Raw genomic sequence first — 26,710 nt, 5'->3', positions numbered from 1 at the left:
GAGCCAAGGAAACAAACAGCCAACACATACTAGCCAGTGTGTGTTTATGTGTTAATTAAGGGTGTTCCAGAAATAACACAAAATCCTTTCGAGCAAATGCAGGGCAATGCAGCCAAAATGGTTGAAATCGCCCCACAATTTTCTGGGAATATAATGAAAATAGTTTTTTCCACATAAAACTAAGAACAAAAGTCTAATGTTCTAATCAGAGAAAAGAATGCTTACAACTACAATTATAATCGTTATGCGATCTCTACACAATAATACCAGATTACAATTTGAACTTGACAAATGTGTATTTTTAGTAAAGGCTTACTTCTGACTTAACCTCGACTACTTAGTTTCTATGCGAAATGACCGTATAGATGTCAGGAACACGTCCATCCGCCTGCTGTTCGCGTGGGCGTGGCAGGCGGAAAATCAAAGAACGCATCGGTGGCAGGTGAAAAGCGAATGCGAATGTTTTAAATGCCATGCAACGGGAAGCCCATTGAAAGTAGAAGCACTCTTTCGCGCCACACTCCTGGCCGTATGAATACCTTATATATGCTATATAGTATATAGTAGCGTATAGTATACTACATCCAGCCGTATTTGTATTTATATGTTTATTTGCTGGGGCACGCAACGCGCCAGCAAGTTGACAAGTGCTCTAAAGAACCTGCAGCGAAAACGCGAACGCAGCGGCGACAAATGAGTTACGTGAAGGAGGTGGTGCATTTGGCATTTGCCATGTCGGGTGCTCTTTCAATAACTTTATATACTAGTATAGCCAGTGGTCAGGCATCGCGGGGCCGTAACTCCATTGGGAAATCGATCAATCAATCTATCAATCAACGAGTCAAGCTCCCCAACTTTTTGCTCCCAAGCATTTTTCCCCAGAAGAGTGCTCTCAACTCTTTGTCTAGACATCTGTCAGGACATTTCGCTTTAATCGCTCCTCCTGTTGGATGCTGGTCACCCCACACTATTCCACCTTTGGCCCGATGGCGTCATCTGTTCGTGGGGAAGAGCTTTGGCAGTCATATGATTTGTTTTTGGCCAGGCGCAAAGCGAGCTTTGTAGCGCATGGAAGCGAGAGTCCTGGCACATGGCCAGTGGAAGGACCTCTGCGATAGGGGGGTCCCCTTTCCGTCGCAAAAGTTCTTCGTTTTGTGGCGTTGCAGCAAAAAGCTTTCGAATATGCCGGTAAGAGAGAACGGACATATGGGTACCTAAACGCAGAAACTTCGACACAACAACCTCCTCTTTCCATTGCCCCAACTTTTCTTGCAGCACTATGTCATAGCCGAAACTGATTTGAGACCCATCAACTATCGGTCAACATAATGGGCCAAAATGATGCTTGTCTGATAATGATGGTAACTCCCGATCCCCTTCCCGTCATGTACTTGTCAATGTCAACGTCCTTGTCCTTGTCGCATGTCAGCAGCCAACAAATTGGGGTGTGTTCAAACTGGTGAGTTTAGTGCCCTTCATGAGAAGATGCAAATACTTCAACAAAAAAAAAATGTAACAAGGGATTGCAATATTTGATTGATTGAACTTCTATGTATGTACGTTAACATCATAACTTACTTTTTTAAGAGTCCAACGTTCCCATTCCTATTTTACTGCCTGATCTCAGCTTCCACGTTGTTATCCATACGGGTGTCTTCAAACTCCATTTAGGCGTTTCCTTTAATGTTGGCTCACACGAAAAATGAGCTCGGCAGAGAACTTTTGGCTATTCAGATCGGGAGAAAGCCTTTCGGCCACCTCCCCTCCCTCCTGTGAGCTTAGCACTTGGCGGAATCAGCTTAAATGCCATTTCCGGGACGGCAAGTGTTGCATACTTTTCGTGGATTGCATACTTTGCAGCACGAAGGCACATTGAAGCGTACCGTCGACTGTATGGGTGCATAAAAAACAGCCGCAGGTCGGTATGGGATTTCCTCCAAAGGCGACAACTGAGTTCTGAGAACAGAGTGAATTGAGTTGAATTTACTGCGGGACAAGTGCAGCTGCCAGTTTCTTTTGTTAGGCCCTTCTACGCCCCCAGCCCCTCAGCCCACAGCCCACAGCCCACAAACTCCCCCGCCTTGAGGGCCAGCTGCATTGCAGTTGCCATATATTCAGTGTACCATCGTCGGCCTACTCCGCACCACCTTTCGTGTCTCCTACATTCGTTGACCAAATTGTATATTCTTGCATTTAAAGGGGGGGAGGTGGTCGGGTGGAAGGGTGACAGGGCGGCCCTGGGGAATGGTTGCTCTGAAGCTTTAATATCAACACTTGAACACTTGACACTCACCCATTGTCCGGCACTTGGCGACTAGGTTTTCTTTGTTTGGCCACCAGCAAGGATTCGGTTGCTTCTTGCGCCCATTTCCACTAGCTCGCCCATCTCCTTATCGCTCCATCCTACTGACATGTTAATTGGGTGGACGAGTGGCTCCCATTTTCGCCTAGGGCACAAGTTGGACATCTCATAGTCACTCTTAAGATATCCCATACATAGCATATCTGTAATTATAATTTATCTGTTAGTTTACTTAGTTGTGATCATATTTAGAGTATTATGGAGTGGGAAACAAAACATAACTTGACCTTTTGGACGCCGATTTATAAATGGTATGCCTCTTAACATTTGTTGCTAAATTCTTCTAAAATAAGCTCCATCCAACTTACATGTTTTTTGGGTGGACTAGTGGTTCTTATCTTATTTCAAAGTTTAAGATGACTTGCAGAAAGCGGACCCAAAACTGCACTTCTAGAGCCCATAAATTGGTCAATTTGATTCCGATTTGAAAGTGGCATACCTCCTAAAGTGTGTTAATAAATACGACATAAATAAAAGTGCTTTAGCTAGTGGACAATTGAAAAAACAAAGAAGATTAAGAGAATCCTCTATGGAAGATGTTAGTTGGGATTGTCGGCCAAGCAATGATAAGAATGACAACAACAATACACAGCCAAATTAAAGAACCAGATCTCGCTCACTTGTCATTTCGCTGTACGACCCATTTATGCTCGCCTGTCCAAATTGGAGCACTTATTGTACAAAAAATACACGACGTTCAACACAGCCTGCACTGTACAATGCATAACGGCTAACAGTGGAAATGACTACTAGATCTTCATATGGTTTAGCAGGAAAGAACTTTCCAGTTAACTTTTAAATAATCCGATTAATTTCGCGCGTATTGTTTAGCTGAGACTCTAACCACAAGATAGTACGGCTGTCCCACTCTAACCGGCACTAACTCTTTTTCATATATCGGCCATCCCGCTCTAACATCCACCCAAGGCAGGTGGAGTGCAAGCGGGATGGCAACATTGCGCCCACACTATTACTCGCGAATTTGGGTCGTTGGCCTGCTGGCGCCTGCTGCTCGCCTGGTGATCCGTCTAGGGCAAGTTCCTAGAATGTTCATTCCAATAAGCCCGCTGCAACATCGCGCGGAAGCGCTCCAAGCCAAACAGCTCCAAAACTCGTAGAATTCACCCGAACGAAGCAGGCCACCAGAGGCGCCAGCAGCGGCGAGAGTGCGCCCAACATGTTGCGGCGACATCGCGTCATGCGCGACGCGAATTAAGCAGGCAAACAGAGACGGCAATAGGGTGTGCCAACTGTTGGGGGAGGGACGGGGCGTCAATCCTGGACGCCACTTATGGCCTCCAGTCACATATGGCCAACTCGAAGGCAGCGAGTGTTAGCGAACGGCTAACACTGACGCACACTAACACATTCACACGCGACAGGAGCGCCGGGAGCGGTCCACAGTGGAGCGGAACGGTGCAGCGGATGAGCGCGAGCGTTAACACTTTCGTTTTCTTGTTCCAACCTGGCGCTGGCCGCTAAACAGGCGCCCAGAAACAACCAGCAACCGACTGCGGCCGCAGAAGCGGTCCAACTGTAGACTCTCGCGCACTAAAACCTCTATGTTCATCCCGCTCTGGCTCATGCTCACTACACGCATCAATACCACGCACACATTCCGCAAGAGAGATGCACTCTGTGCGCTCTCTTTTTATCTTAGGGTGGCCATGAGATGGCAATGTCCTTGTATAAAAAACAGTTTTCAGGCACAGGCGCTCATCGAGTGCAGTCGGCGTGCAGTGGAGCAGCAGCAGCAAACTCTCGTTTTAGCGCGATTCGCAACATGTTGCCCAGCAACATTTTCTGGCACCCCTCTCTTCGTTGAGCTAATACACAGTGAACACTCGTTGGTTGTCATCGAATTTTTTAACGTTGAGTCCCTTTTAGGAATCACTAAATTTTGGTCAGATGATTGGTAGCTGTTTTCAGCTGTTTAATGTAAAATAAACTATCAAAAATGACAACAATTCAACAACCTCGTTAATCACCAGAGTACCGCAGAACGCATTTTTAACTACGAAATCAAATCTAACTATGAAATGAGTAAATGGTCAAATGTTCATATCTTAATTACAATTTTAAGTACAAGAACAAAGAAAAAAAATTAAACATAACTCACGTGTGTTGTTAGACAATTAACAATTTTTGCTTGTTTTCTTATAGGCTGATAATTTCTGATGAACTATCAATTTTCCGTAAAAGTCCCTTAACATAAAATGTCTGGCGGTTTTCAGAAGTTAAACCAAATATAACTAATGAATTTTCATATGCTCAAATCAGTTGGAAATATCTATTCATTGAAGTCGAAGGACCACAGGTAAATGCCATCGAAGTATGTATGTTTATTTATCCCATCGTTTTTGGTCCAATATATCGGACAAGCACTGTGCGACAATATACAGTACACCGGGATCTAATTGCTCTTTTCCAATGGGCACTGTACTCGCTCTCTGGCGGGAGTTTTGAGTGGTTACCCCTCCGCGTTTGACGGAGCCTGTGCTGCGGCTGCTGCGAGCCTGTTCGAAAATCGACTAACTGAAGGCCCCTGAAATCGTAGCACACGAAGATGAAGTTCGGACGAATTGCAGCCGAGCCGTAATCGCAGGGGCCTCTGCAGAAATTCATTAAACACTCCTTCATTTGTTTAATCCACCACGGGACCTCTCTGCCGCTTTCTTTCTGGCCAGGCCAATTAGTGAAAAATGCCCCGCCCCACTGACCACAGGCACAGACGCCTTCTTCATTAGCTGCGAACATTTCGACCTACGATTTTCGCAGCGCATCTTCTTCTATCCTATTACGCTAACATCTTCTTAATTAAAAAGCTGACAACGCCGGTCCCGGCTGCCACGCCCCCCTCGCCCACACGGCCGGTGGCAGATTTTTAATTGCTTAATTGGAACTGCGTAGAAATCCCGTAGAGAACGCCCAGTTAGCATCCCTGAAAGAAGTCCAAACACCCACCCCTCCCAACAGCCTGTTGCTGGGCAATTAAAATGCAGCCGCAGATGCAGATGAGGGGGCGGGGCTCAAGGTCGTCCGGGCCGAGCAAACACCACGCCCTAGATACGCCTCAAACCCGGCGTGGGGAACAGGCGCCCAGTAAGCGGCAGGACACGAGATGCTGCTGACGCAGGACACGAGATGCAGGATGCGGACGCGGATGCGCAGGATGATGATGATGCAAGAAGCTTGGCTTGCCCAGGCAAAAAGCTCCTGGGGAAAAGCTCCAAGCACCCCGATGGGGGAATCCCCGAGGAAGAACTGTTACGTAATGGCCAGCCTATCGTACCCAATGAAGATTATTATTTTGGCAATGGGAATTCGTACACAGAACCCGTTCCAAAATATGCTTCATGAACATATTCAGTGGAGGGAAAACGCCATAGTCGAGTTTCCCGACTAATAGATACCCGCTACTCAGCAAAACAATTAAGCTTAAGTCACTTACCTTCCAGCGGCAGAGCATACACTATCCTCAGTGCAATAGTGCTGTCCATATGGTGGCTCGTCACCCATTCGTCGTCTTCATCCACTATCCACATCAAACTCCTGGATTTCAGCAGACCCATCTCCCTTGACTTTTAGTTCTGTTTCTGATTTCTGTTCTTGACTTTTCTTGAAAATCATTGTACAAAAATTTGATTCAGAAAATAAAAATAAGCCCAATTAAAATAAAATCAAAAATATGTTGTTTAAAGATATCACATGAGCACCTTGAAATCTTTGTAAACGTAATGGTCGAGTTAGCCCCAACCAAGTCGATTTCAATGGTTTTTATCTCTCTGGACTTTAATTCTTGACACTTCCTGCTTGTAAATAATTCTTGGCTGGTAGCGGTCATCTTTTTTTCTTGAGTTTTCTGAAGGATTTTGATGCCAAATAAAAACAATAAACCAAATTAAAACTAAGCCTTAAAAATGTTGTTGAAAGATATAACATAAGCACCTTGAAATCCTTGTAAACGTTATTGTCCACTTAACTCCAACATAGAGTAAATCATTCAATCCAAATCGATGTCAATGGTTTAAAATTTTTATTCTTGACGGTAGCTCACGCTGAGCCACTCATAAAATGTATGTATGTAGGTACAGGGGTCGAAGGTCGAGCAGATGTGGAGTCGTTGCCATCTCCGCTTCACTCCGATCCTCAAGCGTGGTCCGGTTGCTCCCGATTTGCTCCTAGTGACACCCTGGTACGCATTTAATTTTGTATAATTGTTGCCTTGTTGTTGTCTTTTTGGTTAGTCATAGTTCCGTATAATAAAGTATTACATAGTATATAGTAAAGTATATTATGTATAATGCATGTGTATATGTGTATATAAATTTAGTTAACATTAATTCACCAAATACTCAAATACAATGTCTCTCCATCTCCACCATCCTCTTTTGCTTAGTGGTCTTCATTCTAACGATCTCAATATTCTTTTGTTAGTCCAATGTCACATCGAAACAGCTACGCTCAAATTTATAAAAGTTCAGTTGCCACAATTTGTTGTAATTGAAACGAGATACATAGATTGTTTGAGATGGGGTGCAGGGGAATGGATAGGTTGAGGGTCGGGTTAATAGATACGAACAATTAGTCTTTGGCACATTTAAATCGATGCTATCGATAAAGCTGATATGTAACTGGAGTTTCCTCGCTTTGAGCTTTGTGAGTGCAAGGGGAACAGAGAGTTAAGTAGTAAGTCAAGCGGAGATTGAACCTCGAACATGAAAGAAGTCATCTCATTTTGAAATTTTAAGTTTTTTGCCGAATTTTCTAAAAACATGTAGCGCCATTGTGGCAATTAACACAAATTATATTTTAAACTTGTTTCGGCACAAGCTATATATTGGTTTATAATGAATTAGAATAAAAGACTGCTCTAGGGACAAAACATCCATTCGACTGAAAGCACTGGGCTTTGAAGTATATTGGATTACGATTTTGGTTCACACTGGTTTTAAAACAACTGGAGAAAGCTGATCAAGCCAAGTATATGGTAAAGCTAGTTGGTAAAAACATTCGATTTAGACTGGTCGACGATCGGATTACTTGGAGATTTTCGTTTTTTGGCATCTTTGTGCACTCTAATGCGATCAATGGAATCTAACATGCTTAGTTTGGCTTCGTTTTAGTTAGTTTAATTCAATTCAACAAACAATGCGCTAAGTTTGTAACGTTTGCTAATTATATATCAATTATATATTTACCGTTTTTTTTTGTTTTGATTTTCTCTTTCTAAAGTTTGCGTTAATTGATAAATTTGTAATATATATATAAGGCCGCATGGGGCAACTGCTATGAGAATGCTTGAATACCTTCCGACAGATGTATATTCAATTGGGATAGTGCTAGCCGGGTTCAAGAGAGATAGAGTGGGGATCGGGGATAGTTAGACTACGGATAATTGAAGCAAAACCTTCTCATTCTTCGTGCACTCTCTAAAATCTGGGGTCCCAGAACCGGAGTCCTCCTACATTTGCTTTCATTTGTCACTTTTGTTTTCTTTCCCGTTTGTCTAAATTCATAAAAAACTCACTCGGCAATCTTTGCACATTTCTTATTCTTGTTCATTGGAACACTTGCATATTATCCAATACGGTTAAGGTTTACGGGTTACGGGTTACGAGTTACGAGTTACGAAGAAACGCTTATTACGTAAATAAAATCGCATAACAACTTAGAATTAAGAGGGCACAGCAATCAAGTGTGTAAATTATGTATGTACAGCTCAGGCGGAGCAGGTGAATGGCGAGAGAAAGGGTCAGATAGAGGCAGTTGCCTAAACTAAACGTTAATCAAATAATAAATAAATCAATAAATAAGTAAAGATGCAAGATGCAGGGTGCGGGGCAGTGCGAACGGATACGGAAACGGAAAAACAGAAAACAGAAAACAAACAAAAAGTGAAATGCACGCCAACTCGGATACTTAAGGGGCGCTTACTTCGCCGCTGTGGAGGCGGCCACGGAACCGGGCGTGGCTTGAAGTGCCATCTTGGAGAGCGTGGCCAGCGAACGCTTCGGGAATGTGTTGTTTCCGTCCGACGGGTCCGAGAAGAGTTTCCGGAAACTGCAAGACAAGGTTTTATTATGAATTAGTGTGAATAAAGGCTCCCCTTGGTAAAATGCATTATTCTTACAACTTGCGGATTCCCGACTCGGAAGTCTTTTTCCATGGCGCATCGTCCGGCTCGTAGGGCAGCGGTCCCTGCACGGGCGCATCGTGACCAGGCGGCCTGAAAAGTTGTATAAATATGTGTGAAATCAATGATTACAGCTCTGCTGGCATTTTTGAAAAATTTTTAAGAAAATCGACCCGAAATTACAATTATTTGGCCAACATTTAAGAGCAGACAAAAATATCGTCAAAACTCAGCGCACAGAAACCGAAGTTTTAAAGAATAATTTTTTTTAACAGAAATAACAAATAATAAATATTTTAAGAAATATATTAAAAATGTGAAAGTATAGAAGTAAAGTGACTAAATAGGATTGATAATAGTTTCCTTGTTATAAAGGAACTAAAAAAATTCACGTTTAGGGTTATTAAGCCTTTGTTTATTTTCAGTTATTTATGTGATAACAATAGATATCTAAATACCTGTTGACCTTGCAAACACTATGCAAAGCCGACATACAAATGATGAATCACCTGTTTATAAAATGTTTGCATCATAAGGTCTATTTAAATATTGTTAGCACTTGAAAAAAAAAATGACTCAGCTTTCTTTATACACTTGGTTTTTCGATAGGAGTTCCAAAGTAGGAACCGTAAAAAAGAGTTAGAGACTATTATTTTAATTTGATATATCTTGTGAAGAAAAGTAGTCTTGTTTACGGTTCGTACGGTTTAATTTTATAGCCGTCTTAAGAGGATGCACTTACGTCTCTCCGGCTGCTGGTGGCTCCAGTTCGTTTGCTTCGGCCGCCGCCTCCTCCTCGTCGTCGTCGTTGTCCGCCACATGGCCATCGTCCTCCTCGTCGCTGTCGTCGGAGCTGGAAAAGTGGCGTTGTCGCTTACCCTTGGCCTGGCTGGGCGGCTTCAGCTCCGCCAGCTGCTCAGTGAGGCCGTCGATGGTGGTCAGCAGCTGGTCGCGCTCGCTGATCAGCTCCTTGAGCTCGCGCGTGGTGTACCGCGGCCGATTGGGATCGTTCTGGCCATCGTCGTAGGAGGCCACCAAATCCTCGTTCTCTTTTTCGGCCAGTCCCAGGCGCTTGCGCAGCTGATTGATGTCCCGGCTCTGGTCCTGCAGCTGGGCCAGAAAATCGGCGCGCTCCTCGCAGAGCGTCTTCACCTGGGCCTGCATCAGCTTGTGACGGCGCCGCGTGTCCCGCTCGGAGGCCTTCAGACGCTCCGCCTGAATGGTGAGCTGGCAGAAAAAATGCGGAAGATCAGTAAGTGTCACAATAAGCTATCACCCATTCCTATAAAATTTGTTGTATAATTAAAGATTTACTTCCCCAATAAACCGAGGATACTCACGTGCTCCAGCTCGCTGTACTTGTCCTGTAGCTCCCGCTCGCGGTTCTTAAGCTCGTCCCGCTGCTTGTAGATCTGCTCCTTAAGCCGCTGCAGCACCTGGGTGTCCGAGAGGGCGCCGTGCAGCTCGTGGTTGGTCATGCTGATGATGCTCTCGGTGAGACTGGCCCCCAGCCCGGAGCTCTGGGCGGAGGAGGACTGCAGGTCCTGCGTCTGCTTGACCAGCCGCTTGTTCTCGTCCTGCAGCGAGGAGACGAGGTCGACCAGCTCGTTGGTCTCGCTGCGCCACTGCTCCTCGATCAGCTCCAGCTCCTTGTCGAAGCGGCGCCGGAACTCGGCCTTTTCCAGCTTCTCGCTCTCCAGCTGGGCCACCTTGTCGCGCAGCTCCTGGATGGTGGCGTTCTCGCGCTCGTTCTTCGTGGCCAGCGCCTCCAGCAGCTCCAGCGTGTTTATGATCTTGGGCATCAGCCCGCTGACGGCGTCCGTGCCGAAGCGGTCCATGATGCGCTCGTACTCCTTGCCGATGTCCGAGGCCAGGTCGTACACATCGACCACACCGATGTCGTCGATGGCGTCCAGGACCATTTCACCCATCTCATTGAGGTGGAAGCCGGGCATCCAGGTGGTCAGCAGCAGCAGCAGTAAGGTGACTGGACGACTCTTGGTGGCTGTGGCTGGTGGGTGGGTTTTTTTTTACCTGTTTTCAGTCGGACTGTACAACTTCCGGCGACTGAAGACCCGCTTCAGTTGGCAGCTGTTTCCAGGGCGTCCTGTTTCTGGTAGTCTCTTCTTCCAGCAGGCGTTCCAGGTGTTCCAGGCGTCGCAAGGGCGGGGGAATGTGCGATCCGCGATTTGCAATCCCCAGTTTCAGGCCTCGCACACACACTCGCAAACCTACACTGGTGGTGGTGCGCGTGAGAGTGGGAGAACGGTTTCGAATTCACGTTCACTTCATTCACTAGCGCACTTGTTGTCGTTTTTGCTACCGCCGCTGCTGCCGATTCCCACATAAACAATTTCTGCTTTTCGCAATTTATTCGCAAGCGAATTTTTGTTGAACTGGAACTGGAAGCGATGAGTAATAATTGAACTGGTTCCAGAGCGACAAGCCGATAACAATCGGGAAATGGCACAGTTTTGGATAACGCAAAAACATTTGGCGCCAATTGCAGAATAATTTAAACTGTGCGAAAGATTTGTTTATAAAACAGGACTTCAGATATTTACAAAAACATAGAAGCACAAAATGTTCACAAAGTAAATTCATTGTTTTATTAATAAGTTTTTGTTTACAAAAGTTGTATAAAGAGTTTTGTTTGGTTTGGTTGTCACTTTTAGTTTGGTGTGTTTCTTTGTAAATTGTGGTTACTGGGTAGGCAATTAATTGTATTTTACACGTACAATTAGCAATAACTAAAATACACTAAAATACAGTTATGCAGTGTCGACTAGCAAAGTTTATCCATCTCTCTTTCATTCTCCCGCCTTGTCTCGACTCGTCTCTTTCTACCTTCCTCTATCTGTACAGACTTGTTTCTTTAGGTTTCGCGTGTTCTTTAAGTACATTAAATTAGCTACAGTTCTTTGGGTTGGTTTTTGGGGAACTCTCTGGGTTGATACATAAAAATAATACACAAGTTCACGGCTAGGCATAACACTTTAGCTTTCTCTTTAGCTTTACTCTTTTGTTTAGGGACTAGATTAGGAACCACATTTGTACAGTTTTCGTTCATTCGTTTGTGTTCTCTTAACTGCGCTCGCTCTAATTAAGTTAGGTCTAATTTTAAGGTAAATGTACAAAGACAAGATATTTTCCTTTCTTTTCTTTTTGGTTGTAGCTCTCAAAAAACTTAACATTAAAAACCCTAATTACAAAAAAAAAAAAACCAAAATAAATGGCTCAATACGCAAAAACAGAATAAAAAGATTCTAGCACTAATGTTAAGTTAGGTTAGCAAATAAATAGTGACCTGTTGTCCAGGTCCTTTGGCAAGCATTCTTGATGGCAAGGCTCCTATCTTTCTTTTTGGCACTCAAACTAGGCGTAAATAAATACACAGCGGTGCCTCAGAAATCATTAGGTTATAGAGGTGCCAAATGTATGCAAAAATACATGTTAGGTCCTGAAGTCCGATGCACTTCTTCCGAATAACTACATTATATTTTTCACAGCATTCTTTTACACACCTTTATAAGTGATTCGAAAACCCTAGTGATTTCTGTGGCACCACCGATAGATATAGTTAAAAGTACTCATAAACGTAGTGGGATGGGGTTAGTTAAATGGTGGCTTAGACAAAATACTAGCACCCCTTCTGGGCATCCTGATTCTGTTGGATCTGCTGCAGGGCCAGCTGCCTGAGGAGCTCGGAGGTGGCTTCCTGGCGCTTCAAGCGCTTTGCTGGCGGTGGAGAGGAGTGGGGCGGCGGCGAAAGACCGCCCACCACGCCCACATCCTTGACCAAGGCATCTTGTGAGTCATCTTCATCGCTGTCGTCGTCGTCTTCTTCGTCCGACTGCTCCTCCTCCTCAGACCGCTCATCATCTATGTCCACTATTGAAATGATGTCGCTGTCGCCGCCATCGTCTGGATGACCCTTCACTGCGGACTAGCTGGTGGTGGCCTGCGTTTGCAGCAGGTTGGCGGAGACGGCAACGGAGGTTGAGGCACTGGTAGTGACCACGGGCGACAGGACACTGGCGCCTGGGAAGTGGCAAGGACACGCGGGATTGGGCATGTGGCCCGCCTCACTGTTCAGCTTGCGCGTCAGCGTCTGCCAATACTCGATTTGGGCATTGATCAGATCGATCTTCCGCTTGCTTTCCTCGATTCTCAGCGAGTTCATCAGCTCCTGGTGCTGGCTCCTCGCTGGTCCGCCACTAGGACTTCCGCCTACGGTGTTGGCCCCACTATTGACTCCGCTGCTGTTGGCGCTGCTCCCGCCGCTTCCGCTGCTGTTCAAGGCGGCAGGGTGGCAGGGCACTGCCACAGCCAGACCGTTGTAGCCATTGAAGCTGCCCGACGCCCCAATGGCTACGCCGCCCGTCTTGTCCCGCCCCAAATGGTGGTGCGACTGCTGGGTATGGTGGTTGCCGTTAAGCAGCAGCTGCACTCCATTGGCGTTCACCGTGGAGTTGTTCGTGCTGTTGCTGTTGTTGTTGTTGTTGTTATTCCCGCGCTGAAGGCGTGGCAGCTGCAGAGTGGGCGGGGTGCGGCGACTGCTGGTGGCCACCGACGAGGCGGGGTTAGCTGAGACGTAGGCGGCATTGATGGCGGCCTGCAGCGACTGAGGCGGATTCACAGCGGACAGGCCCAGGCCGTTCAGAAGCGTGTGCTGTTGCACTTGCTCCGCCGTCAGGGGCAGCACTCCACTGCCAGTGGAGCCGCCATTACTGGTGGTAGCGTTGCAGCCGCCGTTCTGCAACGTCTTGTTGATGTTGGCAAAGCTGCCCACGCGAATGTGTCCCACCGTCTGGATTGTAATGTCCGGCTTGGGTGCCGATGCATAGCTCCCGCTAGAGCTCACCGAGGTCTTGGTGGAGCACACGGGCGAGCTGGCGGCGCGGCGCGCGGGGTCCGGCAGCCCGTTGCTGGTTCCATTTCCTGGAAGCGAGGCGGAGCAGACACCAACAACGCTGCCGGCGGCGGCGGAGGAGCTAACGCCCGCCTGCTGCAGTTGGCGCAGATCCGTGGGGAAGAGCACGTCGTCCTCCTCCTCCAGGCACACTTCCGGCGCCTTGGGGCTCAGACAGTCGTCGTCATCGTCGTCGTCCAGGCAGTCCATTCCGTTGTCCGTCTGCTCGTTGTCGCTGATCGTCTCCGACTTGATGAGGATCACGTCCGTGTCCATGCCCTCGGGGTAGAGGGGCATCTGTAAGTGGGAGGCAAACAAATGATACTAAAATCATTATGGGCATCATTTTAGTAAGGTATTTATAGGTTTTATGGAATCCAATGACTTGGAATAGTAAGAATAGCTAAATTACTTTCAATGCTGTAAGAATTAGGATATAGATAAAAAAATTTGTTCAAGACTTAAGACTTAAAGTACAAGTTTACAAGCACTGTAATAGTACTTGGACTTGGATTAAATCAAGTGTTTAGTCAAATACTTTGTGGGCTTCAAACACTTATACTTAATTTGAATCCTACGTTTAGTAATATTGTACATTTAAATTAAAAAAAGGTTTAGGTAAATAAAATGTCTTTTGCTAGTAAGTCAGTCCTAGTACAAACGTCTTTACATTTCACAAGTGCGTTAAATTAACACAGAGAACAGAAGTTTATTCGCTTATATTAGTTGCTCTATGTAGTCCATGAAAATAACGATTGGATTTCATTTTAGTAAGAGCGCACAAGTAAAGCTAGCTGAAGAGGTTCTAAGTGACTGATATCTTAAACATGAGCCCACCTTGGAGTCGTCGTAGTCATCCGCGTGGTGTCCGTTCCCGCCTCCGTTTCCCGCGCCGCCCTGCTTCCCGCCACCTCCGCCCGCGCCCTCCGGCGAGAGCTGCCCGGCGATATACTGGGCCACGGAATCCTGCTGCGAGAGCGTGTTGAGCAGGTCCATGAAGGAGTGGTTGCTCTTGTCCTCGCCACAGAGGTCCTTCTTGAGCAGCAGCTTCATGTTCTTGTACAGCTGGCGCAGCTGCTTGGCACTGCGCTGGTGGTAGACCCGCGAGTTGAACTCCTTGGCGATCTGCAGCCAGACCTCGTCCTTTTTGCGATTCGACTCCGCGTCCGTGCGCTTGTTCTCGATCACGTCTTTGTACTGCGCCGCGTAGCTCAACACCATGTTTCGCTCCCGCTGCGTGTACCGTGGAGTCTTCTCCATTTTCAGCCGTTTGCAAGACGTCGTGAAGCTGTAACGAGGAAAATTCGGTAGTCGGATTAAAATCGCGTTTTCTAAAGTTTGTGGCTTTCATATCTGTAAATCTGAATTAGAATATTGGCGTTTAATTTTAATTTTCATTTTCGACCCTAAGCACTATCATTCTTTTAAAAGTTTGTTGTTTTTAGTTCTTGATGAGTATCACTATGCGAGTTGATATGGGCACGTCCCATGTAAAAAGGACATTATCATAGACCTGTCTTAGAAACGATCATAATAACGATAATTTAATTTATTTACGCATAATAAATATTAGAATATTATATTTTAGTTATTTCTTTGTTTTATGCATAGCTATGTGACGCAAAATAGTTTGTTTTTATTGTTGGTATAAAATTAGTTTACATTATCCAACAATGTAAAAAGAAATGTGTGACTCAGCTTATTTATTGGCAATGAGTTGAGATGCGTAAGGTGAAAAAATGTATGGTCTTAACTTATTTGACCAAGTTTAAGTCTTTTGTATATTATGTGCTCCTTATATTTTATTATTTAGCTTTGAAGAACGATGCCCAGAAGTTCTTGGTTTAATTTTGGCTTGAATGACTTCGAGATCCGAAAGCTTCAATGTGGCTCTTTGAAAGAGAACTCCGCCAGCTGCGCACCACCTTACCAATCTCTGATTACACACCCCCTTGCCATCGATCCCACCTATACAAAGACCACTACAACCGCCGTTCTTTAATTAATAAAATAATAAAAACAAAATGAAGCGCAACTGCTCCACTCATTGCCAGTCACACACACGCAGACGCATGGGCTCAGTTTGTAAGAGTGATGTGCTGCCGACGCAGACGTAAAAAGAGAGAAAGAAGCGCAATACACTGAGAAAGAGCAGCAGGTCATATGAGTAGATATTAACCTGTTGCAAAATAAATCTGTCCTCTAAGTATATCTTTTTAGCCTTTAAATGTAAAATGTCTTAACAAAATGTTACCAGACTATCGATATATAATTGATAAATTATGAGCAATAAATTTTTCTTTCACTGTAGACCACCCCTGTGAAATCCTCGATAACGGACTGCATTAACCAGCGGCTTACCGCCTTTTATCGATTGTTCCGAAACAGTGTAGATGATCCTAAAAAATGGTCAATCAAAGGATAATGGGTACCAAAGCTGCTCTTCAGAGGTGGCAGAAACAGAAGTGAAAGGACAGGGACAGCAATAAAACTCTGCACTAACCGATATCTTATCTGGAAATTGCAGATTAGCGTGAAACTCTCCCACACAAAAAGCACACATACATGGGCGAGGGAGAAGAGCCTGAGAGAGGGGTAGTGTACTCACGTTTTAAGGCCGCGCCAAAGCCGGCGAGCGGGTGAAAAAAAGTGGGTGGCAAACCACGAAGAGAGCGATGGAGCGGAGAGAGTGGGGAAAACTGGGGAAAACGAATCAGCCACAAACTTCGCGAACGGCGGCGACGAGGCGCAAAGCTCGACTAAATTTGAATTCGAATTCGGGCACGCTCAGAAGTACCGTTGGAGTGCAGCGACGTCGGCGCTGGGCAAACAAAAATAGGAATAGCAGAAGAACCTCCCCCTTCTATCTCCTCCCATCCAATCCCCCACACAGTGAGCTCCACTGTTTGCACACACACACACGAGCATTTGTGTGAGACGTAATTAAAGCTTGAAACCGAGTTTACAACAACAACCCTCGAAGAAGCAAAGGCGAAGTCGAAGCAACAACAGCAAGACTAAGAGGCTCAAGAACAGTGAAGTGAGTGTACGAGAGAGCGAAACTTGGAGAAGAGAGGAGGGAATGGGTGGGGAGAGAGGCCCCCACAACAACAAGAATAGTTTATAAATAAACGTTGTTGTTTTTGGCTTGAAAGCGACAAGCTGCAACAAAGTAAGGGTTGAGCTGACGTGTGAGAGAAAACGAGAGAGTGGAAACTCAAGAACAAAAATATTTGAGCCCACGCGGTTTTAATTAATGAATGGGTGACATAACCTCAATTGACTGGGAGAGGAGAAAGATCGACAGGCAAATAGGACACCAACCGATGTAAAAATAGTTTAAGAACTTAACCTTAACAGTTGGCTTTAGAAAACCATTATTATTATTTTTTATTATTCTTTTTTATTGAAAAATTTAATCCGTTTAGCAGTTAAAAGCCTAGATTTAACTTACCCTGAAGGACGAAAAATTTGGCCTGAGAGTCCTAAAAGTGATGTTATCTAACTCATATGTAAATGTGCATTTACCACTTTTTTGAAAATAACAGTATTACAGTTATGGCAGAAACAACAGAATATCACAACTACGATGATAAGGATAACTGAATACAGTACTCCATGTAAATTACATTTTGGAGCAGTTTAAAAAGGATTTTTTGGGGTGTTTATGGTATGAAAACGGTAATTGATCGATTGCCCGATGAACTGTACCAGTCTGAGCAATCGAAGCGGCATTGCTAAGCGTCTGCGTCACTGCGCCGCTGTCGAGTCAAGTTTTAAGATAAGATTTGAGGCAGACTGCTCAGTATCTGTATCTGTATCTGTATCGGTCCCTACGTGTACAAGTGTGGGTTCGCTTGGTTTTGTTTCGTTTCGTTTCAGTTCGGTTTGGTTATCTACGAAATCCGCCGGCAATGGGGCTTCCATTTCATTTCAGCGTAGCGTTGAGCACTGCAAACAAGCAAAGTTTACTTTTTGGGGACCACAATTGTGGGGCAGCACAAGCGTTGCTTAATGCGATACCTCACCTCAAGTTATCTACACACATACACACTCACACTCGCGCAAGCCGCGCAACAGGTGGAATTATTTACTGATAAGCCGCTGATAAAAGCGAGCCCAGGGGAAAAGGGGCAATTGAGGTGGGAGTGAAGCTTCACCCTCTGTGGGTGGGGGTTGCAGGGCGTCGGGTGAGTTTCAAGTTCTAATTGGCTTTGTTTGTACGCCGATAACGTTGCAAACCCCGCACTCAGTGCAACCAGTCAGCACCTTCCCGTTCATCAAAAGCCCCCCTGTGGAAACCCCGGTTCCAGACGCACCTGACTCCACCGTTCGAAGTAGCTGTGGCTGTGTCTGTGGCTGTGGTAGTGTTTACTATTCTTCTGCTTTTCCTCGTAATTAACTGGTGACTCTGGCGACGAAGTCTCCTGGTAATCCGCGCATGCTTTCTGGCGGGGAGAGGGGTACGCATTTTCCCCGAGCGTCGCCAACCGCAGCGCTTGAGTTAACAATTTTTACTGCTACTGCCAGAGCAGCGGAATAGGGGAATCGGGCAGCGCTCACCGCTGAATGGGTGTAATGTTCCCCGTATGTGTGAGCGTAGCAAAAGCGCTTGGAAATACGGGCCAGCGTTGTGCAATCTTCAATCTCCAGCGTCAGAGTCACACATTTGAATTCGGGATCTCGTGTCCAGCTCCTTCTTTACTCAAGACCGGCTAAGAGCTTACATTGCCATCTTTTAATCATTAAACTCTTTGCGTGATCGGACTAAATGTAGAACTTAAAGAAGATTAAAGTTTGAATGAAGTTTTAGATAAATAATATTAAATATACTTTCCCTCTTTTTGCCTTTAGAGAAAGCACACTGCAATTTTTTAAATGATATGCACATAAAATGTATCTAACGAATTAAAGTATAACTTCACATAATGTATGTCAATGTACATTGCTCTATCTATTTACCCATTACCTGATATATACCTCATGGTTTCGAACTGTAAAAGAACTTTGAATAGACTTTTAGTTTGACTAAAGATTAAGATTATGCGTTTCTCCCCTTCTATCATGTAGGAATATGTTTAATTATATGCACATAATTTTTAACTATTTAATATATTATTCCTCCTATTGTAATTCAATATACATAGTTGTATCTATTTACCCATAACTTGTTAAATCTAAAACTAAAACTCATAGCCATTATTAAACTGGATAGGTAAGCGGTTACATTGTTTTCAGAAGCCTGGACTCACCTGGATTTAAGGCTGGCTACGGTTTGAAATGGATTTCGTTCGTAGCCGCTGATCCACGGCCCTTCTTCACTTGCCCTCCTCCTGCTCCTCCTTATCTTTTCACTCCTCTATGTTTATCTTTCTCTTCTTTCCTCTATTCTGGGTTTCCTTTAAACTGAATCTGTGAAATTCGAACAAGAACGAACGCACGGCTTGTTGTTCTTTGCCTTCGGTTCACGCGGCGTATGCGCAATATTTTCAACTACTTGTCCAACGTCGCTGACCGCCAGCTGTCTCTGTCCCTCTCGCTCTCGCCCTGTCTCTGTCCCTCTCTGCGCTCTCTTCCGAAGACTTTGTCTTTGGTTTTCAGTTTTCGGTTCTTTGTGTGCGTTTCTTCCTATTGGTTTTGATATCGTTTATAGCTGAACGCTCGTTTTGTTTCCACTGCTCACAGTTGTTGTTTCAAACCTTGGACTAAAATTAAAAATACATAGAGAAGTGAATTTGTTAATACGAAATCACGGCAAAACGTAAACATCAACGGAGATAGAAAGCGGGGGAAAAGCGGCGGGAAAAGCGCAGGCATGTACGGATACGAATACACAGCACAAACAGAAGAAGACTTCTTGACTTGATTCGAGTTCTGCTCTGGGATACCACCAATTCAGCCCTCTTATCTGTTCTGTTTTGGCCCGATCAGAACGGAACCTGCTCTATCGCACCCTCTCCATTTGGGAAGGGAGAGGAGAGGAAATCCCCTGGTTAGGCCTCACTAAAACCGCACTGAAACTAATATCTAATCTGGCTGTATGGCTACCCGGCATTATCTTATCGCCTTAAGGTGGGCTTGTGGCTCCACGGAAACTTGGAAGTCGGGTGAGTGACTCATCAAACATCGCCCACCAACCACTACACACCTGATCCGCCGGACTCGATAAGCTACGGCCAATGGCTTGTGTTAATGGGCCAAATGGTTTTACTGTTCAAAAAAGAGTTTTTGAATCCCAAACAAGGATCTATGACAATTCACTTAACTCAGGCCAATTTCAAGTTTTTTAAAGTGTTTCCAAATGACATCATTATTTTATTAAAACTTGTTGAACTTTTAAAAATCTTTTCACCACAGTTTTTAAATTAAATTATACCAAAATTTAATTTTAAAAGCGTATCTTTCTGCTGCTGTTCTTGAGCATATAAAAAAAAACAGATAAATAACAAAAAAATAACTTTAAAAGTGTGTAGAACCAAACTGCGCAATCTATTGAAACAAACCAAGTCCTAAAAAGAGTTCTAAGCCAGTCTTTAGAAAACAAGTAACTAAGAATCTCATTAGCCCATCTAAAAAAAAATGTTATGTCTAAAATATAACTATATATCTAAGCCCGTTGCAAGAATGTTCCTGTTCAAAGATGAAATATAATAAAAAAAAAAAAACTCAGTGAATCGGAGGCGCAGTCATACACTTTTTATATAAAGCAGTGTATAGCTTTGGGAATATATGTTTATGACGAATCAAGAATTCAAAGAATGAAGAAGGCGCAGATCTCGCTCATTGCAAACAAACAACAGCGAAAATCGAAGGAAAGCAGAGGCATTCGGAGCTGGCCCTGTTCATCTGCTTCTCTTCGCTTCCGTTCGCCCACACGCCTTGGCATGAAAAACAAATGGTTCCCCAGCCACTCACCATCTCCTAAAGCCCCCTAGTACCCCCAAAACCAAAATAGACGCGGACCAAGAAACAAAAGTTGAAATCAAAGCGCAGAGACGAGAGCGTGCCTTACCCGTTACCCGTACCCGTTCCCGTTCCCGGATAACCGCTGCCAACCGCTTACCGTTCCGAACTGGCCCGATTCGGGATTCGAATGCTCAGGTTCTGATGTTGCTCCGTTCCTTGGCCGCACTCAAAGAGCAGCCGTCGCAGTCTAACTGAATACTGAAAGCGAATTCGGAATTCAGCCGCAGAATACCGAGACTCGAGCGGTCCGAGCAGCCGTCGCAGCCTGTTGGCTGCGTCTCCGAAGGTGCACGCCCCCCCGCCATCCCTGTCGGCCGCCCCCCGTCCCCCGTCTATTGGGGTCGAGCTGATCGCGTCGAAAAGCGCCATGAGGGGTTGGCAAATTTCCAACCGAAAGTTCTGCTCTGCCGCCGCGCATCTGTATCTGTGCAGCCTCCCGTCCACGAGTATCTGTATCTGCATGTCTGTCCAAGAGAAAGCGAGAGAGCGGAGCTTCGGGAAAATGATTTTACACTACGCACAGCACAGTCGCAGCAAAAGTTATTTACAATGCAAGCCAGCAGGAAAACAAAAGAAAATCCAGCCTGGGATGGCTTTGTATGCCCACAGGAGCAGCGCCATCCAGAGGTTCCCAGCATATTGGAGCTTATCTGGGATCCTAAAGAGCCTAACACAAAACAGTAGATACCTGATATACCTTAGATTTTAGCTGGATTTTAGCTGCATTTTAGCTAGATTTTAAATAGATTTTATCTGAATATGTTCAAGAAATATAGTCTCCATATTTACTTTACTAACTTTGACATTAAATAAGAAAAAATTTAACAAGACCACATATCCTTTTAATTTTGGTGTACGATATCCTAGGAACTAAAATAAATTGAGAAAATCAGTTTCATGGTTTTTACGAAGGGTGTCCGTTAAAAGTTTGTGGGCGGTAAGGCAAAGACCTGTTTTTAAAATGCAAGAAAAAAATTACAAAACCGGCAAATTCTTATGTTTTCCTATAAAAAGTTTCCAACCCCAATGTCTTACCATTCCATAATTTTGATGCTTGGTTTAATATGGATTCAAAACTTTAAATCAAGTTTCCGGTTGAAAAAAAGAAACTAAAAAGGCAATTACAAATTGCACATTTTCGAATTGGGAAAAACTTTTTTATTGGTTCCACGAAGGGTGTTCTCTGAAAGATTCTTAGAGTTCGTAGAACACAGATCTTTTGTAAGCGATTACGCAAGAGCTTAGAGCCACATTTAGTGCTCTGTGAGTACCAACTCATCCCGGAGAGTTCCTGGTTAATCCTCCTCTCTGACGCTTGTCGAGTGCTAAACCGATCTCATTCAAACCGATCTGATCTGGCCCAATCGCTCGAGTACGCAACTGTACTTGGCATCTCGCAACATGGCAGCTGAAAAGTATTTTCGACTTTATAAATAGCTGCCCCAAAGTCGCACAGAGTGAGAGGTGGAGGGAATGCGAGAGAGAGATCGGTTTGGATCGCTTTGGTTTTGGTTTCTGGCCAGGAGCGGTGGACGGAACGGGCGGCGGGAGCGATATTCGGGCTGGCAGGCATCTGCCTGCGTTTACAAATAGCCGTTGTTTAAGCTCTCTCGCCGAAGATGAAAATTAACGGGTCCGAGCGTGTGGAAAACCATATTCCATATTCCATTTTCGATTTTCCTCACTTCCCCGTCTTTTCCCCGTTTTTTTCGGCCCCCGTGTTTCGGCGATTGTGCGCTGGTGTGCGTGCGTTTTTGGAAACTCGAAACTAATGAGGTTGGGCACGTATGCCCCGCCTTCCGGACGCCTCTTTTTGTCCATGCCACGTTGCGTCACTTGCCCCCTGACGGACCGCCTTCCCTGCCCTGCAAAAAAAAATTAGTTTACCATCCTTGAGCTGGCCTTGCGATTCCCTAAAAAATATATTGACTACACCAGCAACATCAATTTTTTTTTATATAAATTTAGTAGCAGTGGTTAAGACTAAAGGTTCTAAGTAATTGGATTATTTAAGGCGTCTACAAACACTCATAATATTTAAACAGGGGAAGTGGAAAAATCGTATTTAATTGCTTTTCTTTCCTGCTGTAACTATTTTTCGAAAAAATTTAAAATCATTTGGCCACAAGTATAAGACCCAAATAATGGCGCCATTCACAATGGTAACAAGAAAGCAAGCAAACTTCGGAAGTTCATATACCCTTGCAGCTATTTCAAAAACTAAATACTCTTGAAAACGTTAAAATTATGATTTTACTTGCGTGTATGTTTAAAACCATTGAAGCTATAATGATTTGCAGCTTAATTATTAATTATTCGATAGTTCCTATGGCAGCTATACGATTGTTCCTATGGGAGCTATATGCTATAGTCGTCCGATTTTGATGAAATTTAAACCGTAATTCTGAAATATTTAACCATTGCTACTTTTACTTTATTATTTATTTATATATGTTTGTTCCTATGGGAGCTATATGCTATAGTCGTCCGATTTTGATGAAATTTAAAACGTAATTCTGAAATATTTAACCATTACTATATCTCGAAGAACTTACAAAAAAATTAAAAAACACCAAAGTTATAATTTTTTTTAATTTATTTTTCCGATTATTCCTATGGGAGCTATATGCTATAGTCGTCCGATCCGGCTCGTTCCGACTTATATACTACCTGCAATAGAAAGACAACTTTTGGGAAAGTTTCATGCAGATAGCTTTAAAACTGAGAGACTAGTTTGCATAGAAACGGACGGACAGACGGACATGGCTAGATCGACTCTCCTAGTGATGCTGATCAAGAATATATATACTTTATAGGGTTGGAGATGTCTCCTTCACTGCGTTGCAAACTTCTGACTGAAATTATAATACCCTCTGCATGGGTATACAAATATACCTAAAAAGTCTAAGTATTTTGTATTCAATTCAAATATTTTTTCGACGAAAATCAACGCCCATTGCGGATATTTTAAATTTATTTTATGCATGGAAACTTTAATTTTTCAATTGACTATTTCAATACTAATTTAATTTGACTATTTTCGATTATTTGGAAATTTAATTTTATTTAATATTAAATTAAAATATAATTATTTTAAAACTAATAGGTCCCCTAAAATCTAATATCTTTTACATTATATTAAACATGCTATTTAATTTAATATGCATTGTATTTAATATTGACTTTTTATATATATTATTTTCATTTGATATAAAAAATGTGAAAGTTAATAGCCAGATATTTTTTAGTGTATCAAATTGAAATCGCTGAATTTGGGATAAGGGAATACACAATATTCCTGACTCCTACAAAACCTATAGAGCTCCCATGCATATCTCCATATCAAATCCTGAACTAACCAAATATTATATCCAAGTGTCGGATGAGAAGTGGGCTTGTTTTGGATGCGTTGCCAGCCAGTACTACATACTTTTCGTCCGATGGCCCAGGCCCAAAGAAATAGAGATGGGCCGGTCTTTGAAGACTAATTCGTTGCGTTGGTTTTTTTCTTGGCAGCCGTTGTTTTCACTGGCAACTCGCGTCTGCCGCTGCGATTTGAGTTCAAATTTATTTTTGGCAGCATCGCCGACGGTGCCCCCGCCCATGCCCCTGCCCCTACCCCTTGCCCCGTTCTTCCCGCTCCACTGTCCAAGTTAAGAGAAAAGCGGGGTTGGGGCTGAGGATCGGGATCAGGCCCGATCGCTTTGCTCTGCCTTGTGTCTCTGTTTGTGTTTCTTTATCTAGTTGTGGGGTGTGAGTGCGTGTCTGTGTTTAATATAGGCTTCCGCCCCGAACACGCCCCGCCCCGCCCCGCCTCGCCGTCCCTGTGGCAGCCCTACTATTTGTTTGTGTAATCCATTTAAAGGTAATTGAACTTCCCTTTCCACCTTTCGCCTGCCGCTCGCAAGGTACCCCGAACTAAGCCGAAGTCGGGACTCTATATATAGACGGATAAATAGACGAGCGCGGGCTTCGAGTGCCCGGCATGGGGCTGGAAAAGAAATCGGGAAAACAAAGCCAGCGCAGGAACAACGGGAGTGGGTACTACACAGCAAAAGAACCTGCTCAAGACGAGCCCAAAATTAGACAGCCCACGATACCAATGAGTGCTATTTCGAGAAGTGCCAGGGCGATCTTGGTTCAGATCACAACGGATCGCAGGGGATCAACGATCGCAGTTGGAACTTTGAGATTTCGTTTTCGGAGCAGAGTCGGGAAAACTCACGTTCGCTGGGCGCGATATTTTTAGGCCAAAACAACATAAAAGTTTTCCCCGCCCTAACCCATGCGCCAGCTTTTTCCAATTTTTTTCAGTTTTCCATTATTTTTGGCCGAACATTTTTGGAAGACCTGATGGCTAGGGGTAAAAAGGTAGTACAATAATCAAGGGAAACTAGGTTAAAATCTTGTATTGTATTTTTAGTTTTGCGAACCTATAAAAACTATGATCATTATATGAAATATTATTAACGTAAGCAATAACGATATTCATCAATGGTGAACGAACTGATTAGCTGCGTTGTAAATTTTATCAAAGCCTATTTTTTGGGGATTTAAAGACCTGTTTCCAAAGTTCAAGAACATCGGAATTTATTTGGGAAGAGAATGATTCTAATATTCTCATAAAGTTATTAACACAAACAAAATAAATTGGTAACAGAGTGTTAAGGGATCCTTATGATTTCCAAAACTTCCAATAGTTTAAGATTATATCGAACTTAATGTTGGCATATGCATATGAATATACATATTGTTGTTGTTGTTTTATCACACATCCCCATGAATTCGTGAGTAAAAGCTGTGGATTAAGATCATAAATCGAAGATGACCTCCACTAATTAATATTTTCCAATATACCAGCTTATAGCTTTTCGACGTAAATCGATAAAATTTATTTCGAGGAAACACAAACAACAATAAAGCGCGCTCCGAAAGGACGAAAAAAAATGAAACAACAACAGCTTGGTTTTGAGCTTCAAGCAAGAGCTTTAGCCTAAGTACAAAAACAAAGCTCTGCCTACACGCGTGTGTGTGTGTGTGTGTGAGCTGGGAGCGTGTGTTGATGTCATAAATCGAAACAACAACAAGGAGCAAACAGCTGTCCATCCAAAAACTGAAACACGTTCTCAACCAGGGTAGGATCCAAAAACAATCCGAAACCTCGTTTTGGATTTTCAAGCGCGCTCTTGGGGTGGAAAAACGCACACTCACTCACACACACGCGCTCCGCTCACACACACACACACAGACGGAGCTTAAAACTTCAATTGGATTTGATATGTAGTTTTCCTGTTTTATATGCGAATTATAAACTTACTTGCTGTTTTTTCTGCTACTGCTTCTGCTTCCTTTTCCTCTTCCTTGGCCCACATGCAACACGCGTTTTTCGCAATGTTTCCAGCTTACTCAGCACTTTTCTCCACACACATATGCTCTCTGAGCTCGACTTCGATTCGGCCTGTGTTTGTGTGGGTGATTGGACGATTTACCGCTTTTCGGCCTTCTTGCCGATGACACAAAACCAAACAAAAAGCAGCAAACAAACTCACTTGCTGTTTTTTCTGCTACTGCTTCTGCTTCCTTTTCCTCTTCCTTGGCCCACATGCAACACGCGTTTTTCGCAATGTTTTCCAGCTTACTCAGCACTTTTCTCCGCACACATATGTATGCTCTCTGAGCCCGACTTCGATTCGGCCTGTGCTTGTGTGGGTGGCTGGACGATTTACCGCTTTTCGGCCTTCTTGCCGACGACACAAAACCAAACAAAAAGCAAAACAAAAAATGGATATTTTTCTCAGCACCGTGCCCGCAGTCTAGAAAAATAATAAACACGGCAAGCAAACACAGCTCTCTGGCGGCAGCGCGGCTACAACGACAACGGCAACGGCGAGCGTCGGCAAATGGACAGATTCTGATTTGTTGTTGCATCGCGAGCAGCGAAATTCCTGCGGCAGAGAGTGAGAGGCGATAGAGAAGGTAGGGCGCCAAATTTGAAATTCGAAATTTGAAAACAATCGGGGACTCTTAATAACAGTTGTTTAAAATCAGAATCGTAAGCGAATAAGCGACAAGTCTTTGGAACGGGTATTTCTTAGTCCCTACTTCTTGATTGCAAGTTAACTTTTATCTTTTAATGGGCCTGCTAACACAATTTTATTTGCTTTCCTCTACCTAATTAAGGGCACTTTGTGCTTATGTTGTCGTTTAGTTCTTCGGACAGCCTGACTAACCAGCTCTTAAACTCGAAGTCGAGAAGCTGGCACAACAAAGAACAGCTGAGGCATAACTCAAGTTATAAAGTAATCAAGTTAACTCAGGCCAACTATAATTATCT

General features: G+C 44.0%; 2 protein-coding genes across 8 annotated transcripts; both read right to left on the bottom strand.

Moving 5' to 3' along the window:
• Positions 1–6,381: 6,381 nt before the first annotated feature.
• Positions 6,382–10,916, bottom strand: LOC108135931 (RILP-like protein homolog). 3 transcript variants are annotated; one of them, XM_017256877.2, is made up of 5 exons: positions 9,839–10,916; positions 9,241–9,725; positions 8,496–8,591; positions 8,300–8,425; positions 6,382–8,140 (listed from the first exon to the last, which is right to left on the bottom strand). In XM_017256877.2, the coding sequence occupies exons 1-5, from the start codon at positions 10,451–10,453 to the stop codon at positions 8,008–8,010; spliced, it is 1,455 nt and encodes a 484-aa protein (XP_017112366.1). In that variant the 5' UTR covers positions 10,454–10,916; the 3' UTR covers positions 6,382–8,007. The 3 variants fall into 3 exon arrangements, with proteins under 3 accessions (XP_017112366.1, XP_041563057.1, XP_017112367.1); XM_041707123.1 differs by having other exon boundaries at positions 6,382–8,135; XM_017256878.2 differs by having other exon boundaries at positions 6,382–6,554.
• A 203-nt stretch (positions 10,917–11,119) lies between these two features.
• Positions 11,120–26,284, bottom strand: LOC108135912 (cell wall protein IFF7). Of its 5 annotated transcripts, none has more exons than XM_017256840.2 (4): positions 25,694–26,283; positions 18,663–19,115; positions 14,248–14,698; positions 11,120–13,707 (listed from the first exon to the last, which is right to left on the bottom strand). In XM_017256840.2, the coding sequence occupies exons 3-4, from the start codon at positions 14,668–14,670 to the stop codon at positions 12,445–12,447; spliced, it is 1,686 nt and encodes a 561-aa protein (XP_017112329.1). In that variant the 5' UTR covers positions 14,671–14,698; positions 18,663–19,115; positions 25,694–26,283; the 3' UTR covers positions 11,120–12,444. The 5 variants fall into 5 exon arrangements, with proteins under 5 accessions (XP_017112329.1, XP_017112331.1, XP_017112332.1 ...); XM_017256842.2 differs by lacking the exon at positions 25,694–26,283 and adding an exon at positions 20,474–20,579; XM_017256843.2 differs by lacking the exon at positions 18,663–19,115 and having other exon boundaries at positions 25,694–26,284.
• Positions 26,285–26,710: the final 426 nt, after the last annotated feature.

Source organism: Drosophila elegans, unplaced genomic scaffold, assembly GCF_018152505.1.
Source record: "Drosophila elegans isolate 14027-0461.03 unplaced genomic scaffold, ASM1815250v1 contig_149, whole genome shotgun sequence".
In the NCBI taxonomy this organism is placed as follows: Eukaryota; Metazoa; Arthropoda; class Insecta; order Diptera; family Drosophilidae; genus Drosophila; species Drosophila elegans.
Note: the sequence above shows the minus strand (reverse complement) of the source record. Positions and strands in the feature narration are given on the sequence as shown.